The 18719-nt window shown below is 43.8% G+C and overlaps 1 protein-coding gene across 1 annotated transcript; it reads left to right on the top strand.

Moving 5' to 3' along the window:
- Nucleotides 1–12355: 12355 nt before the first annotated feature.
- LOC139530988 (frizzled-9-like) lies at nt 12356–15333 on the top strand. Its single transcript, XM_071327780.1, has one exon. The coding sequence runs from the start codon at nt 13030–13032 to the stop codon at nt 14782–14784; it is 1755 nt and encodes a 584-aa protein (XP_071183881.1). The 5' UTR covers nt 12356–13029; the 3' UTR covers nt 14785–15333.
- The last annotated feature ends 3386 nt before the right edge of the window (nt 15334–18719 follow it).

Below are 18719 nucleotides of genomic sequence, written 5' to 3' on the forward strand. Positions count from 1 at the left end.
TTAATATAAGCTGCAAGGGCTACAGTATTCATATCATTTATCTGTTACTGGGATGCTCTTGTTTACTGTTAGGCCTAGTTGTGAGCACTTGTGAGGTCTTTAAAGCTACAGTTTATGGACTGTCTGAACCAGGTGACAAACTGTAGCTCTAAATACCTCACAAGTGTTTACAAGTAGGCCTAAGAGTAAACAAGAGCTTCTTGTAGGCTTACAGTACCAGTCAAAAGTTTGGACACCTAATCATTCAAGGGTTTTTCTTTATTTAAAAAAAACTATTTTCTACATTGTAGAATAATAGTGAAGACATAAACTATGAAATAACACATATGGAATCATGTAGCAACCAAAAAAGTCTTAAACAAATCAAAATATATTTGATATTTGATATTCTGCAAAGTAGCCACCCTTTGCCTTGATGACAGCTTTGCACACTCTTGACATTCTCAACACCAGCTTCACCTGGAATGCTTTTCCAACAGTCTTGAAGGAGTTCCCACATATGCTGAGCATGGTGACTCTGAAAGGTCAGAGTCACCATGCCCCAAGTCAATGAACACGGCCTCCCTGTGGAGCATGTGCTATCTGGGAACATGTTTCTCCTCCCGGCCAAGAGGGCAGAGCGCGGGGGGCTAACCCATGGGAGCGCATAGAAATATGAGGTCTCCAAAGACTGCCAGGCATCTTCACTATGCACTCAGTGCTGCCTTGTGCCCTCTTTGCCTCCTCTCTTTTCCCCTCCTCCCAAACCTCCCCACTGTCTGGCTAACTGCTGCTGCCGCAGCTACACAGACGTGTGTGTTTCCATCCCTCAGGTCCCAGTAGGCGATGAGACTGAGTGTGTATTTGCTTAGAAAGCTGGGCTTCTCAAAACCAAGAGTAGAGACCCCCCCCCCCCCCCCAACTGGGCTTGTAACAAAGGAGAAGAAGAGAAAGGCTGTATATTCCACACTGTGCTGGTAAAGATATCACATTTTAAGATTTTTCCCTCCCAAGTCTGAATTCTCCAGTAACAAGACAGGGACTATTTTATGGAGTCTGCTGCATCCAGACTCCTTCAGCCCATTTCTGTTTAAATTCCTCAAAGGATTTGCTTTCCTTGGCATCCTGCATTCTGTTCATAGTTCTGAGGAGGCCAAAACGCGTGCGGTCACTGCCAGAGTGGCTCTGTTTCAGGGCAGAGGCCAGCAGAAGACCGCAAGCACCATGTCGTCCTGGCCTGTGGTTGAAATAGGCACATTCACGAGTCACCCTCTCTCTAATCCATCTGCCCCCTAAAGCCATGCAGGTCACTGTGGTGCCACACCAAGTCTGATTGAGAAGGCAGGTGTGTTTTGGCAAGCTAAAGAATTGGACGCTTTTGTGGCCTGTCACTCATTAGGGAAATCGATAACTTATGTGCGAAGCGTTTGCGCGAGACGCTTCACAAACTCGCTCTTAATGAAAACAAGGAGCAGGGGAAAGACACCACAAATGTTGTAAAAGGCAGGTCTGTCTGGAGACACCTTGTAAAAATATAAAGTAAGAATACCGGTATTGAGTTTTCTGAGCCAAGATGGAAACTGCCTTGTTGAAACGTGGTCTCTGTTGGGTGGACTGGCCTTCCTAAATAGGAGGGGTTCTGAACAGATTAATTAGCCATTGCCAAAGATTTCCCGTATGTCCCTGCTTTAATAAAATAAAAAATCTTAACTGCGAAACCTTAATCTTGTGAAACCTGGACAAAATGTGGTCAGGGCTAATTGTGCAACGCTGGTTTTGAATCTCAAACCAAGTCGTTTAATTTCACTGAAATAAGTTAAATGACTGGGCTACTCTCAGAACTCTTAATTCATATTCATGTATGTACCCATAATCTCTCATACAACAATATAGCCTTGTTTCACCAAGCTTTGGTATAGAATAGTACACTGTTCTCATGTCCCTCAACCTCATGAATTTGACCAATTACCTGTCTTGTACGACTAGACAGTAGGTTCTTTGTGAGTACACTTGTGTTTTAGCGTTAGAGTGTATGACAGCTGGCAGATGGGTAACGGGGTGGTGAAGAGATTGACCCTTGAAATCCAAGTGGCTACCATGGGTGTTGACCAATTAGATAGATTGTCACATTTCTCTAGCATTAAAAAAAAGTTATGGTGCCAACTGCCACTCCTCAGGTTTTTTTCTTCTTCCGATACTGGGTTTATGAAGTGTAGATGTAGGAGTTCTTTCATTTACACTGAACAAAAATATAAACGCAACATGTAAAGTGTTGGTCCCATGTTTCATTGACCTTGTGCTGGGGACAATAAACGGTCACTCTAAAATGTGCAGTTTTGTCACACAACACAATGCCACAGATGTTTCATGTTTTGAGGGAGCGTGCAATTGGCATGCTGACTGCAGGAATGTCCACCAGAGCTGTTGCCAGATAATTTAATGTTAATTTATCTACCATAAGCCGCCTCAACATCATTTTGGAGAATTTGGCAGTACGTCCAACCGGCATCACAACTGCAGACCACGTGTAAGGGCACTGCGTTCATCCACCTCTGGCCTGCTCGCCTCCCTACCTCTGAGGAAGTACAGTTCCCGCTCAGCCCAGTCAAAACTGTTCGCTGCTCTGGCACCCCAATGGTGGAACAAACTCCCTCACGACGCCAGGTCAGCGGAGTCAATCACCACCTTCCGGAGACACCTGAAACCCCACCTCTTTAAGGAATACCTAGGATAGGATAAAGTAATCCTTCTAACCCCCCCCCCTTAAAAGAGTTAGATGCACTATTGTAAAGTGGTTGTTCCACTGGATATCATAAGGTGAATGCACCAATTTGTAAGTCGCTCTGGATAAGAGCGTCTGCTAAATGACTTAAATGTAAATGTAAATGTGTATGGCGTTGTGTGGGCGAGCGGTTTGCTGATGTCAACGTTGTGAACAGAGTGCCCCATCGTGGAAGTGGGGTTATGGTATGGGCGGGCATAAGCTACGGACAATGAACACAATTGCATTTTATCGATGGCAATTTGAATGCACAGAGATACCATGACGAGATACTTAGGCACATTGTCGTGCCATTCATCCACCATCATCACCTCATGTTTCAGCATGATAATGCACGGCCCCATGTTGCAAGGATCTGTACACAATTCCTGGAAGCGGGAAATGTCCCAGTTCTTCCTTGGCCTGCATACTCACAAGACATGTCACCAATTGAGCATGTTTGGGATTCTCTGGATAAACGTGTATGACAGCGTGTTCCAGTTCCCGCGAATATCCAGCAACTTCACACAGCCATTGAAGAGGAGTGGGACAATATTCCACAGGCCACAATCAACAGCCTGATCAACTCTATGCAAAGGAGGTGTGTCGCGCTGCATGAGGCAAATAGTGGTCATTCACAAAAGATACTGATTGGTTTTCTGACCAACAGATGCATATCTGTATTTCCAGTCATGTGAAATCCATAGATTAGGGCCCAATGACTTTATTTCAATTGACTGATTTCCTTATAGGAACTCTAACTTGAAATTGTTGCATGTTGCGTTTATATTTTTGATCAGTATAAATTAAGCATGTCATGTAACATGTCATTTGGACATTATAAAAATAAAGAATCTTCACTTATGTATGGATTCTGTGTGTCATATTTCTTAACTCAACCACAACCATATAGGCAAACATACCAATTGTAACACTTCACCGTAAGAATGATGGCAGTAATCACAAAACCCTGACAAACTTTTACAGATGCACAATCGAGACCATCCTGTCGGTCTGTATCACAGCCTGGTATGGAAACTGCACCGCCCTCAACCGCAAGGCTCTCCAGAGGGTGGTGCGGTCTGCACAACACATCACCAGGGGCAAACTACCTGCCCTCCATGACACCTACACCACCCGATGTCACAGGAAGGCCAAAAAGATCATCAAGGACAACAACCACCCGAGCCACTGCCTGTTCACACCGCTATCATCCAGAAGGCAAGGTCAGTACAGGTGCATCAAAGCTGGGACCGAGAGATTGAAAAACAGCTTCTATCTCAAGGCCATCAGACTGTTTAACAGCGATCACTAACTCAGAGGCTGCTGCCCACATTGAGAACCAATCACTGGCCACTTTAATAAATGGATCACTAGTCACTTTAAACAATGCCACTTTAAATAATGTTACATATTTTACATTACTCATATCACATGTACAGTGGGGCAAAAAAGCATTTAGTCAGCCACCAATTGTGCAAGTTCTCCTACTTAAAAAGATGAGAGAGGCCTGTAATTTTCATCATAGGTACACTTCAACTATGACAGACAAAATGAGGGGGAAAAATCCAGAAAATCACATTGTAGGATTTTTAATGAATTTATTTGCAAATTATGGTGGAAAATAAGTATTTGGTCAATAACAAAAGTTTATCTCAATACTTTGTTATATACCCTTTGTTGGCAATGACAGAGGTCAAACGTTTTCTGTAAGTCTTCACAAGGTTTTCACACACTGTTGCTGGTATTTTGGCCCATTCCTCCATGCAGATCTCCTCTAGAGCAGTGGTGTTTTGGGGCTGTTGCTGGGCAACACGGACTTTCAACTCCCTCCAAAGATTTTCTATGGGGTTGAGATCTGGAGACTGGCTAGGCCACTCCAGGACCTTGAAATGCTTCTTACGAAGCCACTCCTTCGTTGCCCGGGCGGTGTGTTTGGGATCATTGTCATGCTGAAAGACCCAGCCACGTTTCATCTTCAATGCCCTTGCTGATGGAAGGAGGTTTTCACTCAAAATCTCACGATACATGGCCCCATTCATTCTGTCCTTTACACGGATCAGTCGTCCTGGTCCCTTTGCAGAAAAACAGCCCCAAAGCATGATGTTTCCACCCCCATGCTTCACAGTAGGTATGGTGTTCTTTGGATGCAACTCAGCATTCTTTGTCCTCCAAACACGACGAGTTGAGTTTTTACCAAAAAGTTATATTTTGGTTTTATCTGACCATATGACATTCTCCCAATCTTCTTTTGGATCATCCAAATGCTCTCTAGCAAACTTCAGACGTGCCTGGACATGTACTGGCTTAAGCAGGGGGACACGTCTGGCACTGCAGGATTTGAGTCCCTGGCGGCGTAGTGTGTTACTGATGGTAGGCTTTGTTACTTTGGTCCCAGCTCTCTGCAGGTCATTCACTAGGTCCCCCCGTGTGGTTCTGGGATTTTTGCTCACCGTTCTTGTGATCATTTTGACCCCACGGGGTGAGATCTTGCGTGGAGCCCCAGATCGAGGGAGATTATCAGTGGTCTTGTATGTCTTCCATTTCCTAATAATTGCTCCCACAGTTGATTTCTTCAAACCAAGCTGCTTACCTATTGCAGATTCAGTCTTCCCAGCCTGGTGCAGGTCTACAATTTTGTTTCTGGTGTCCTTTGACAGCTCTTTGGTCTTGGCCATAGTGGAGTTTGGAGTGTGACTGTTTGAGGTTGTGGACAGGTGTCTTTTATACTGATAACAAGTTCAAACAGGTGCCATTAATACAGGTAACGAGTGGAGGACAGAGGAGCCTCTGTCCTCCACAGAAGAAGTTACAGGTCTGTGAGAGCCAGAAATCTTGCTTGTTTGTAGGTGACCAAATACTTATTTTCCACCATAATTTGCAAATAAATTCATTAAAAATCCTACAATGTGATTTTCTGGATTTTCTTTCCTCATTTTGTCTGTCATAGTTGAAGTGTACCTATGATGAAAATTACAGGCCTCTCATATTTTTAAGTGGGAGAACTTGCACAATTGGTGGCTGACTAAATACTTTTTTGCCCCACTGTATATACTGTATTTTATACCATCTACTGCACCTTGCCTATGCCGCTCGCCCATCGCTCATCCATATATTTATATGTACATATTCTCATTCACCCTTTTAGATTTGTATGTATTAGGTAGTTGTTGGGGAATTGTTAGATTACTTGTTAGATTTGTGTGTATTAGTTGTAGTTGTAGTTGTAGTGGTAGTTGTTGTGAATTGTTAGATATTACTGCACTGTTGGAACTAGAAGCACTAGCATTTCGCTACACTTGCATTAACATCTGCTAACCATGTGTATGTGACCAATAACATTTGATTTGAATTTGACTATACCACATCAATATTTCTGTATGTCTTAGAACAGGATATTTTACAGCTCCAAAAGTGAAAATATACCCATAATATTAAAGTATGTAAATCGGAGCATTGAGTGAGTGGGCCAACATTACTGTAGAAAATTATTAGGTTTTGTAATTGGATAAGTATGGATCAGAGATTAATACATAGTGTCTGACCATGGCTCTAGCATCACATCAAACATTTATTGTGCGTTCTCTGCATATATAACCCAAGCTCATCTTAAACTACGTAATCATTATCTGCCTCTGACTAGCATGGTAGATTAGTCCTCTGAAACACACACACACACACTCCCTTTGTGTCAGTGCAGCAGCCTGTTAGTTTAAAATAAGTTAGCTAATGGTGAAGTTCGTGGAAAAGCTCTTCCCCATCCTGATGCATGCAATTGTATCATTGACTGATTGCCCTTGTAGCTGCGGTTTCCCTTTATATTCTACTCATTCATCGAGCGCAAAGAATAGCACCTTTCATGGAAGGCTGAAGGATTTTTGCGGAGGACGTTGAAAGCGCTGCTTAAACAGCTCTCTCAGCCAAAACAAAAACAGCCGCCCAAAAGAATCCCATTTCGGGGAAAGAGAAAAAAACAAGAAGCGAGTGAGTGGGGAACATGATCCCGTAGTCTGTGGGATCGTGACAAGTGGGCCTGCTTCCTTCCCTAAGGGCCTTCTGGAACCGGGCAGTTTTTGGGAAGTCTCGCTCTGGCACTCAGAGTGCGCTCTCTTATGCAAGCCTGCTTAGCATGACAATGGAGCTGGGGGATGGGCTCTGGGAAGCAGGTGCCGCTCTCGTCACCCAACCGACCCACAGTTTGGCCAAGAAGGGAATCAATATGGGTTAGCCTAATAGAGGTACCCGGCCTCGTTTAGGCCTATGCCCGGAGATCGAGGGAAAGGTTTCACAGGGGCGCAACTTTCACTGGGGACATGTCCCCCCCACATTCTGAAATAGCATTTTTGTCCCCCCCCAGTTTTATCATTGGAATGTGATACAAAACGAGGCAACGGTGTGCTTCAGGACCATGCGCATCAGAGCATCAGGTAGGCTATTTGGAGTGTTTATCCAACTGGATTAAAAGGCCCGGATTATCTTTTATTGTGGCAGGCTGGTCGAAATTAATAATCTGTATAAAAAAAAAATATATATATATATGACATGGCCAGCGGCCCATGGGCCTGTTTTTGTATTACTTTTGCACAATTTATCTTATAATAATTTATATTGAGCATTGGGCTACCCAGTGGGCAATGGCCAGCCCGTTTTCTGATTGGCTGAGCTGAGGTGGCGCAAATACACATTCAAAGTCAAACGCGCATCATCAAAGAGCGTGAGACCCGCTCTGAAGCTCTGTCAGTCACTCAGTCAGAATAGAAAAATAGAAAGGTGGTGCCGAAAAGTTAGAGACAAAAACAAGGGCTCTTGAGCCCGACGTTGCTAAATGTGTGAATTTGATCAACTTATTTGTTAAAAATTATGGTTCTGCTGGTCCAAGTGCTATGTCTGCGTCTGAGAAATGATAGATCAGCTGCTGATCTGAAAACAGAGAAAGACACTCCTGCACACTGACACAGATCATGTAGCCTACTGCTGCCAGTTAGGCCTTATATTTGGCTGTATAGTAGGCTAATTAGGGAAGGGGGGATTCAGGGGAACATTGGGACAGTAGGCTACTTGCAATGTAGCCTAACAAGTCGTTAGATTAGCTTTTCTAACACATATACAGTGCATTTGGAAAGTTTTCAGACCCCTTGACTTTTTCCTTATTCTAAAATGGATGGCAGGTAGCCTAGTGGTTAGAGCATTGGGCCAGTAACCGAAAGGTTGCTAGATCAAATCCCCAAGCTGACGAGATAAAAATCTGTCGTTTTACCCCTGAACAAGGCAGTTAACCCACTGTTCCTCGGCCGTCATTGTAAATAATAATTTGTTCTTAACTGACTTGCCTGGTCAATTATTTTTTTTTTAATCCCTCATCAATCTACACACACTACCCCATAATGACAAAGTGAAAACAGGTTAAAAAAATATGAATAACTATTTACATAAGTATTCAGACCCTTTACTATGAGACTCAAAATTGAGCTCAGGTGCATCCTGTTTCCATTGGTTATCCTTGAGATGTTTCTACAACTTGATTGGAGTCCACCTATGGTAAATTCAATTGATTGGACATGATTTGGAAAGGCACACATCTGTTTATATAAGGTCCCATAATTGACAGTGCATGTCAGAGCAAAAACCAAGCTATGAGGTCGAAGGAATTGTCCGTAGTGCTCCGAGACAGGAATGTGTCGAGGCACAGATCTGGGGAAGAGTACCAAAACAATTCTGCAGCATTGAAGGTCCCCAAGAAGACAGTGGCCTCCATCATTCCAGACAGAAGCCACACCTCAGTAAAAGGCACATGGCAGCCCGCTTGAAGTTTGCCAAAAGGCACCTAAAGGACTCTCAGATCATGAGAAACAAGATTCTCTGGTCTGATGAAACAAAGATTGAACTCTTTGGCCTGAATGCCAAGCGTCACGTCTGGAGGAAATCTGGCACCATCCCTACGGTGAAGCACGGTGGTGGCAGCATCATGCTGTGGGGAGGTTTTTCAGAGGCAGGGACTGGGAGACTAGTCAGGATCGAGGAAAAGATGAACGGAGCAAAGTACAGAGAGATCCTTGATGAAAACCTGCTCCGGAGTCCTCAGGACCTCAGACTGGGCAAAGGTTCACCTTCCAACAGGGCAACAACCCTAAGCACACAGCCAAGACAACGGAAAAGTGGCTTCGGGACAAGTCCCTGAAGGTCCTTGAGTGGCCCAGCCAGAGCCCAGACTTGAACCCGATCGAACATCTCTGCAGAGACCTGAAAATAGCTGTGCAGCGACGCTCCCCATCCAGCCTGACAGAACTTGAGAAGATCTGCAGAGGAGAATGGGAGAAACTCCCCAAATACAGGTGTGCCAAGCTTGTAGCGTCATACCCTAGAAGACTCAAGGCTGTTATCACTGCCAAAGGTGCCTCAACAAAGTACTGAGTAAAGGGTCTGAATACTTATGTAAATATGATAAATAACATTTCTAAAAACATATTTTTGCTTTGTCATTATAAGGTATTGTGTGTAGATTTAATACATTTAAGAATAAGGCTGTAACGTAACAAAATGTGGAAAAAGTCAAGCGGTCTGAATACTTAGCGAATGCACCGAGATAAGGCAATAGCCATCTACTAGATATTTATACAGTGCTTTTTATTTAACACAAGTCATCATGTATTACAATGAAGGTCAATTCAGGGACAGTCTGTAATTTTTATTGTTTTATCAATGTTTATTTGCTTCTGATTCTCGTCAGCCTGGCGAGTGGGTTTATGAGCTGTTGCAACAAGTGACTCTGATGTCAGATTACATTACGTAGCCACCGCCACAGAAGACTGGAAAGTCCCGCCTATATCCCACTTAATTTGCTGAAAGGGACGTCACTTCTTGGCAGAAAGGTATGCTTACGCGCACGGCACTCAAAACATTTATAAAGTATAAATAGCACTCACTTAAGATTAAGGACTGCAAAAATATTATTAATGATTAGTAAATGGTTTATTAATGTGTCAAACAAAGCACAACGATAAAAATCTATCCACAGCCACATAAACTAGGCATCATTCTATGACAAAGTCGGACGTTTACATACACTTAGGTTGAAGTCATTAAAACTTGTTTTTCAACCACTCCACAAATTTCTTGTTAACAAACTATAGTTTTGGCAAGTCGGTTAGGACATCTACTTTGTGCATGACACAAGTCATTTTCCCAACAATTGTTTACAGACAGATTATTTCGCTCATTGTATCACAATTCCAGTGGGTCAGAAGTTTACATACACTAAATTGACTGTGCCTTTAAACAGCTTGGAAAGTTCCAGAAAATGATGTCATGGCTTTAGAAGCTTCTGATAGGCTAATTGACATCATTTGAGTCAATTGGAGGTGTACCTGTGGATGTATTTCAAGGCCGACCTTCAAACTCAGTGCCTCTTTGCTTAACATCATGGGAAAATCAAAAGAAATCAGCCAAGACCTCAGAAAAATAATTGTAGACCTCCACAAGTCTGGTTCATCCTTGGGGGCAATTTCCAAACACCTGAAGGTACCACGTTCATCTGTACAAACAATAGTACGCAAGTATAAACACCATGGGACCACGCAGCCGTCATACCACTCAGGCAGGAGACGCGTTCTGTCTCCTAGAGATGAACGTACTTTGGTGCGAAAAGTGCAAATCGGGTTGATTTGTGAAGATGCTGGAGGGAACGGGGACAAAAGTATATATCCACAGTAAAACGAGTCCTATATCGACATAACCTGAAAGGCCGCTCAGCAAGGAAGAACCCACTGCTCCAAAACCGCCATAAAAAAAAGCCAGACTTTGGTTTGCAACTGCACATAGGGACAAAGATCGTACTTTTTGGAGAAATGTCCTCTTATCTGACGAAACAAAAATAGAACTGTTTGGCCATAATGACCATCGTTATGTTTGGAGAAAGGGGGAGGCTTGCAAGCCGAAGAACACCATCCCAACCGTGAAGCACGGGGGTGGCAGCATCATGTTGTGGGGGTGCTTTGCAGGAGGGACTGGTGCACTTCACAAAATTGATGGCATCATGAGGAAGGAAAATTATGTGGATATATTGAAGCTCTGTCAGGAGGAAGGGCCCAAAATTCACCAAGCTTATTATTGGAAGCTTGTGGAAAGCTACCCGAAACGTTTGACCCAAGTTAAACAATGTAAAGGCAATGCTACCAAATACTAACTGAGTGAATGTAAACTTCTGACCCACTGGGAATGTAATGAAAGAAATAAAAGCTGAAATAAATCATTCTCTCTACTATTATTCTGACACTTCACATTCTTAAAATAAAGTGGTGATCCTAACTGACCTAAGACAGGGAATTTGTACTTAGATTGAATGTCAGGAATTGTGAAAAACTGAGTTTAAATGTATTTGGCTAAGGTGTATGTAATCTTCCGACTTCAACTGTATGTATAAGCCAATAAGGCATTTATTCCGTGATTTTCTTCTTTGTCTAATATACATATGTGTGTTCTTTCATTCACCACTAGGATGGGTAATAGCACATGCGTGAGGTGATGTGGGCTGGTGTGGCTAAAATGCTAGGGATTCATTTTTGTCCCAGTCCGCCCCTGCTGTAAGCCTCAGGGAGGAAAAGACATGAGGGAGTTCTGACTGACAACAACATTTTATTATATTTCAACAAACAAAAAAAGCCATGGATTCTTCTCCATCCACCCTGATTCAGAATATACAATTTTCATTGTCATGGCATGCTTGTTACAATAGCTATTGAGGCGAAAGAAACAAATATCCGTCCGAATATCTAATTTAATACTAATTTTACATGGTGTGTAACTCAATTACTGAGCAGTGACAGTAATATAGAAGGCCTGATAGGCTATTGTTCCCATCTAGTGGTCACTATCCACACAGCATCTATCCATGGTGCATTGCAGACAGGCTGTATCACATCCGGCCGCGATTGGGAGTCCCATAGGGCGGCGCACAATTGGCCCAGCGTCATCCGGGGTTGGCCGGGGTAGGCCATCATTGTAAATAAGAATTTGTTCTTAACTGACTTGCCTAGTTAAATTAAATACATAAATATAAGTAGAAGACCGAGAAGAGTCAGGCTTCCACTAGTCATTCCTTAATGGCTTTAGTTAACCTAACTGTAGCGTAAGAGCTCTTTTGTATGAATATGTAAATATTTTGTGCTTTATTGCCATCTCATCTCTTAATTTCTCAAATGAAATGTGCAGCGGTCTAAGGCACTGCATCTTAGTGCAAGAGGCGTCACTACAGTCCCTGGTTCGATTCCAGGCTGTGTCACATCTGTCCGTTATTGTATGTCCCATAGGGCAGCGCACAATTGGGCAAGAGTCGTCCGGGTTTGACCCGGGTTAGGCCGTCATTGTAAATAAGAATTTGTTCTTAAGTTAACTGACTTGCTTAGTTAAATAAAGGTTAAATAAAAAATATAAAAAATACTATGTGACTTGACAAACAAAAGTGTGGATTGTTCTCCATCCTCCCCTGATTCAAAATATATAATCTTCACAGTCATGGTTGGCATGCTTGGTTTAATAGCTATTGACTAGAGAACAGAATATCCAATATATAATACATTTTACCTCTGTAAGAAAAATACATTTGAGAATGAGTTAAGGCGGGGCGAAACAAGTTCGTCATCCAACTCCCGCCCCTTTATTGAAGAGGCAGAGAGCAGAGCACAGAAAATGTTAATGCACTCAAGCGATGGAGGGAGCTGGACGGCTTGGACGGCTTGAGTATTTTTAAACGACCCAGTATCCCCGCGTGTGGTGCGCTGGTGTGGAGCACAGGAGCCTACTAAAATGTGATTTTGAACAGCATATCAACTTAAAATAATTTCGGAAAATAAGGACTTTACCTAGGCTTATTACGGTTCAACGCAACTGCCTGGCTTGAGATTTTAATATGCGTGATACCGATGGTATAGACTAATTGTTTACCATTCGAACGTTCACAGCATGTTGCCGTCACTTTGCTAAACATGTGAAGCGTATCGTGCTTTAACATATCCGACTGGATTTGGAACTGTAATTCCGATACTGTTTTCAGGGAAAACAAGACGTTTTGCGGAGGTGTGCAATTTTGACCATAGGAGAGCCATATGGTCGGGTATAAACTGAACTCACCTTGGAACTAACATATGTTTCATCAGAATTGACAGTGGGGAAATGTACACATTTTGGGCACCAACTCATCAGTCTGGAATTGCTACAACCACTGTTCCTTTCTATTTTACTTTTCTATTCTAAAACAATAAGTACTTTGTGATATTAACTTTCCTGATATCAACATGTATATTTTTCATTTGAGGATTGCCATTTTACTCTGGTGCCAACTTGTTATTGCTGCATCCAGTTTGGATATCGGAGCATATGATATAGAGAGGGGCAGACCTGCAAAATGTGAACCCATCACCATTCCCATGTGCCAGGGCATTGGCTACAATATGACAAGAATGCCCAACTTCATGAAATACGAAAGCCAAGCAGAGGCCAGCATCAAACTGAATGAGTTTGCCCCTCTAGTGGAATACGGCTGTGACGTGCACCTGCGCTTTTTCCTCTGCTCCCTCTACGTCCCCATGTGCACTGACAAAGTGTCCACCACCATACCTGCCTGCCGACCAATGTGTGAGCAGGCCAGGCAGAAGTGCTCTCCCATCATGGAGAAATTCAGCTTTGGCTGGCCTGACTCACTGGACTGCTCCAAGCTGCCCACTAAAAACAACCCCAACTCGCTGTGCATGGAGGCGCCTGAGAATGACACCAAGCAGGAGATCAAGAAGGGGGAGGGCATGCTACCGGTGCCCCCCAGACCCAGGCAGCCCGGCCCGGGTACCAGCGGGCGCTCGGGCAACAGCCTGGGTTCCTGCGAGAACCCAGAGAAGTTCCAGTACGTGGAGAAGAGCCAGTCATGTGCCCCGCGCTGCTCCTCGGTGGTGGACGTGTTCTGGTCGCGGCAGGACAAGGACTTTGCCTTCATCTGGATGGCGGTGTGGTCCACACTCTGCTTCATCTCCACCGCCTTCACTGTCCTCACCTTCCTGCTGGACCCGCAGCGCTTTCAGTACCCGGAGCGGCCCATCATCTTCCTCTCCATGTGTTACAACGTCTACTCGGTGGCCTTCGTCATCCGCTCGGTGGCCGGGGCCGAGAACATCGCCTGTGACCGGGAGAATGGCGAGCTCTACGTCATCCAGGAGGGGCTGGAGTCTACGGGCTGCACCATCGTCTTCCTCATCCTCTACTACTTTGGTATGGCTTCATCTATCTGGTGGGTCATCCTCACACTCACCTGGTTCCTGGCCGCTGGCAAGAAGTGGGGCCACGAGGCCATCGAGGCCCACAGCAGCTACTTCCACATGGCCGCCTGGGGCATCCCAGCCATGAAGACCATCGTCATCCTAACTATGAGGAAGGTGGCAGGGGACGAGCTGACGGGGCTGTGTTATGTGGGCAGCATGGACGTTAACGCACTGACCGGCTTCGTGCTCATCCCTCTGTCCTGCTACCTGATCATTGGCACCTCTTTCATCCTCACGGGCTTCGTGGCGCTCTTCCACATCCGGAAGATAATGAAGACGGGCGGCACCAACACGGAGAAGCTGGAGAAACTCATGGTGAAGATCGGTGTGTTCTCCATCCTGTACACGGTGCCCGCCACCTGCGTCATCATCTGCTACTTCTACGAGAGGCTCAACATGGGGTACTGGAAGTTCCAGGCGCTGGAGAACAAGTGTGTGTCGTTCCCCGGGCGCCGGCATGAGGACTGCTCACTGGAGGAGTCGGTGCCCACCGTGGCAGTGTTCATGCTGAAGATCTTCATGTCTCTGGTGGTGGGCATCACCAGCGGTGTGTGGGTTTGGAGTTCCAAGACCCTGCAGACCTGGCAGGGCCTGTGCAACAGGAAGCTGTCGGTGCGGACTAGCAGGAAGCCTTGTAGCAGCGTCAGCTGCAGCACCTCCCACTGTCACTACAAGTCCCCAGCCGTGGTGCTCCACATGGCCAAAACAGACTCTTACCTAGAGAGCCCCACACACGTCTAACATTTCAAGTGACACTTCTCACAGTGTCTTGTATTGACAATGCCAAAGGATGCTATTTTGTTATGTGATCATTTGAAAAGCTCAGGTTGGATTGCATCTAATGCTCGATTAGTAGCAATACCTGAACGTAACAGTGGTTGTGCTTTCGTTTGGTGACAGATGATCCACATTGCTTTCAGTTAAACCACACAGTTCGGTGCACATGCAGAATCAGATATGCTTCTGAAGGAAACATTTCTTGTATTGTATGCCATAGAGCTAGTTGGTTGTTTCTGGTTAACCAACTGAACATGAATGCAAAATAGAACTTGCATGGATGTATCAACATTTGGTTTAGTGTTCTCTCCCTGTAAATGTATTTATTGTGTTGGGTATTTAATTGCAAGTTCTTCATGGTGTTTCCTAAGGTTTTGTATATTGTATATAAAAGCACATGTACTAAAGAGTTATGAGTTATGAATATAGGGCCTGTTGAGATGTATAAGTGCCTTTGCAAATACATATTTTTCAAAACAATGGACATTAATAAAACATATTTATATATTTTCACTGATGACTTTACTCTATTCATTACTTCACAATGCATGTACATTTTAGTGTAGTGGTTATTAACATAAGCAAAGCAAAGACATCTTACAATAGCCTTAAGTATTTTTTGGTTTAAGAAAATATTCATTTGTATCTGAAACATTTTGCTACAGCGCCTCTTCAAATTGACAGTGGTCATTAACTTGATGCAAGAATATATTGTATAAATTAAATAGACATCATTAGTTTCAGTGACATTTTTAAAACTATTCATTTTAGTTTCTTTTTCATTAGACTGATTACCTTGTGGATCCACCTACAGTATGAAGCTCTCACTGGCAAAACTAGTCATATTTTCCCAAGTGACATCAGCTGTTAATTGTATATGCCCTTTCATGTATAACTCTGTAATCGCATTGCATCAGTGTTCTGTCACATTTGAGGAATTCAAACTGCTTGAGTAAACTGCAAACAAAAAGCTGCTTGTTCCACGCAGTTGAGCCTCGCGGCAAATTTCTGGTTGGTTGACAAAAGTGTTAATATTTTTCTAAACTGCAGCCACAGTTGAGGTGGAAAACGGTCAGGGTCTCCAGGCCTCTCTGCCTGCCCATGTTTGTGAAGCTATGCTGAACTTTCTGTTTTCCATTGAAACATCAGCTCCAGCAATAATAACTTACATGGGGTGACAGCATTCCATGGTGAGAGAAAGAGAGAGACAGAGTTTTAATAATGAGTCATGACACTGCCTTTAAGAACATTTTTCTCTGTGTTTCCCAAATATAACACAGGCAATCAAAATGTCAGGGTTTTCATAAGTTCAGTCTCTCCAAAGCTAAAGCCTACATGACTTTATCCCTTTTGAATAGGTCTATCATATTTCTGCTACTGTGTTGTAGACCTATTTTACACCATTTCATATTAGGCCTTTAACAATGCTGATATTTAGATTTTGGGCTGGTCCTGCCCACCAGCCTATCCTTCAATTTTTATATCCTCTCTTCCCAGTTGCTGGTGCCTGCCTCCTGCCTGTGCAGACATTGTCCATAGCTTGGCAGCACATCTCCCCCTGGAGCTGAAACCACTGTTACATTTCTCCATAAAAAGCTGTGTTTGTCTTGGAGCTGCGCACTGGGACCCCGCTGTGGTGCGTAAACCACATGTACCAGTCACAATAAAGCGCAATTAATGCGTGCCAGCTTTCAAGTTTATACATGGGCGACATGCATAAACACTTGGTTCTCATAACAATAACAGTCTGCTCTGCATCAGCCATTGCAACTGATAAATCCCCTTGCTACAGCCCCCTGCTCCTGGTAAGATGGTAAACTGGTTTTTAAGTCTTTATTTGAATTGAAATAAAAGGGGAAAGCAAAAGATAAAATCAAGTTTATTTTTATTTTTTTATATATAGCCCTTCGTACATCAGCTAATATCTCGAAGTGCTGTACAGACACCCAGCCTAAAACCCCAAACAGCAAGCAATGCAGGTGTAGAAGCACGGTGGCTAGGAAAAACTCCCTAGAAAGGCCAAAACCTAGGAAGAAACCTAGAGGAACCAGGCTATGAGGGGTGGCCAGTCCTCTTCTGGCTGTGCTGGGTGGAGATTATAACAGAACTATGCCAAGATGTTCAAAATGTTCATAAGTGACAAGCATGGTCAAATAATAATCATGAATAATTTTCAGTTGGCTTTTCATAGCCGATCATCAAGAGTTGAAAATAGCAGGTCCGGGACAGGTGGCGGTTCCATAACCGCAGGCAGAACAGCTGAAACTGGAATAGCAGCAAGGCCAGGTGGACTGGGGACAGCAAGGAGCCATCACGCCCGGCAGCCCCGACGCACGGTCCCAGGGCTCAGGTCCTCCGAGAGAGAGAAAGAGAGAGAGAAGGAGAGAATTAGAGAGAGCCAAGATTTTCAAAATGTTCATAAATGACAAGCATGGTCAAATAATAATCAGGAATAAATGTCAGTTGGCTTTTCATAGCCGATCATTAAGAATTGAAAACAGCAGGTCTGGGACAGGTAGGGGTTCCATAACCGCAGGCAGAACAGTTGAAACTAGAATAGCAGCAGGGCCAGGCGGACTGGGGACAGCAAGGAGTCATCATGCCCGGTAGTCCTGACGTATGGTCCTAGGGCTCAGGTTCTCCGAGAGAGAGAAAGAAAGAGAGAACGAGAGAATTAGAGAGAGCCAAGATTTTCAAAATGTTCATAAATGACAAGCATGGTCAAATAATAATCAGGAATAAAAGTCAGTTGGCTTTTCATAGCCGATCATTAAGAGTTGAACAGGTAGGGGTTCCATAACAGCAGGCAGAACAGTTGAAACTGGAACAGCAGCAAGGCCAGGTGGACTGGGGACAGCAAGGAGTCATCATGCCCGGTTTGCCGTGACGTATGGTCCTAGGGCTCAGGTTCTCCGAGAGAGAGAAAGAAAGAGAGAACGAGAGAATTAGAGAGAGCATACTTAAATTCACACAGGACACTGGATAAGATAGGAGAAGTACTCCAGGTATAACCAACTGACCCTAGCCCCCCGACACATAAACTACTGCAGCATAAATACTGGAGGCTGAGACAGGAGGGGTCAGGAGACACTGTGGCCCCATCCGATGATACCCCCGGACAGGGCCAAACAGGAAGGATATAACCCCACCCACTCTGCCAAAGCACAGCCCCCACACCACTAGAGGGATATCTTCAACCACCAACTTACAATCCTGAGACAAGGCCGAGTATAGCCCACAAAGATCTCCACCACAGCACAAACCAAGGGGTTTGTAATCCTCCAAAAGATCTGAATTATGTAAGAATTCATGTGATTCAAATACACTGCAAATTGCTAACAAGAATTGACAATGACATTGTAATTCACATACTCTACGTGGAGTCTTTCAAATGTTAAATAAGACATTTGAGAAATGGCATTTGGTAATGTTTAAACTAGCTCCCCAGACATAAAGTCAAATTCTCAGACCATGAACGTGGAATTGCTCTTTCTGAGGATTTGTCAAGTCAAATGTGGGTGGTTCTTAACAGTAGTCTTTATTCAACCAATCAAAAATCCTGAAATGTGCCACATTCACTACGTTTTAGGCATATCTTAGCCAAATCATTCACAAAGAGAGACACCACTGTAATAGAGATTCCTAATGGCATTGTAGGAGAGCGGACAATATAGAGTATCTGTGTAATTGTGTGCACTCTGAAAGGAAAAGGCTATGTTAGCTCATACATTTGATTAAAGGAGATAATTAAAGCATCAGGGCTTCTCCCCCCTCTTAAAAAAAAAACACCAGAAGAATAGAAAAAGGGAGGTAAAAAGAGCTCCTCATTACATCCCACCCCCAAGCAGTATCCCTTTCCTGCGCTGGTTTTGATGTGGAAATGAGTCTATTGAATAGCA

This window comes from Salvelinus alpinus, chromosome 1, assembly GCF_045679555.1.
Source record: "Salvelinus alpinus chromosome 1, SLU_Salpinus.1, whole genome shotgun sequence".
NCBI classification, from domain to species: Eukaryota; Metazoa; Chordata; class Actinopteri; order Salmoniformes; family Salmonidae; genus Salvelinus; species Salvelinus alpinus.

Coding starts and splice junctions, on each gene's coding strand:
- LOC139530988 (XM_071327780.1), top strand. CDS start 13,030: ATGTATATTTTTCATTTGAGGATTGCCATTTTACTCTGGTGCCAACTT.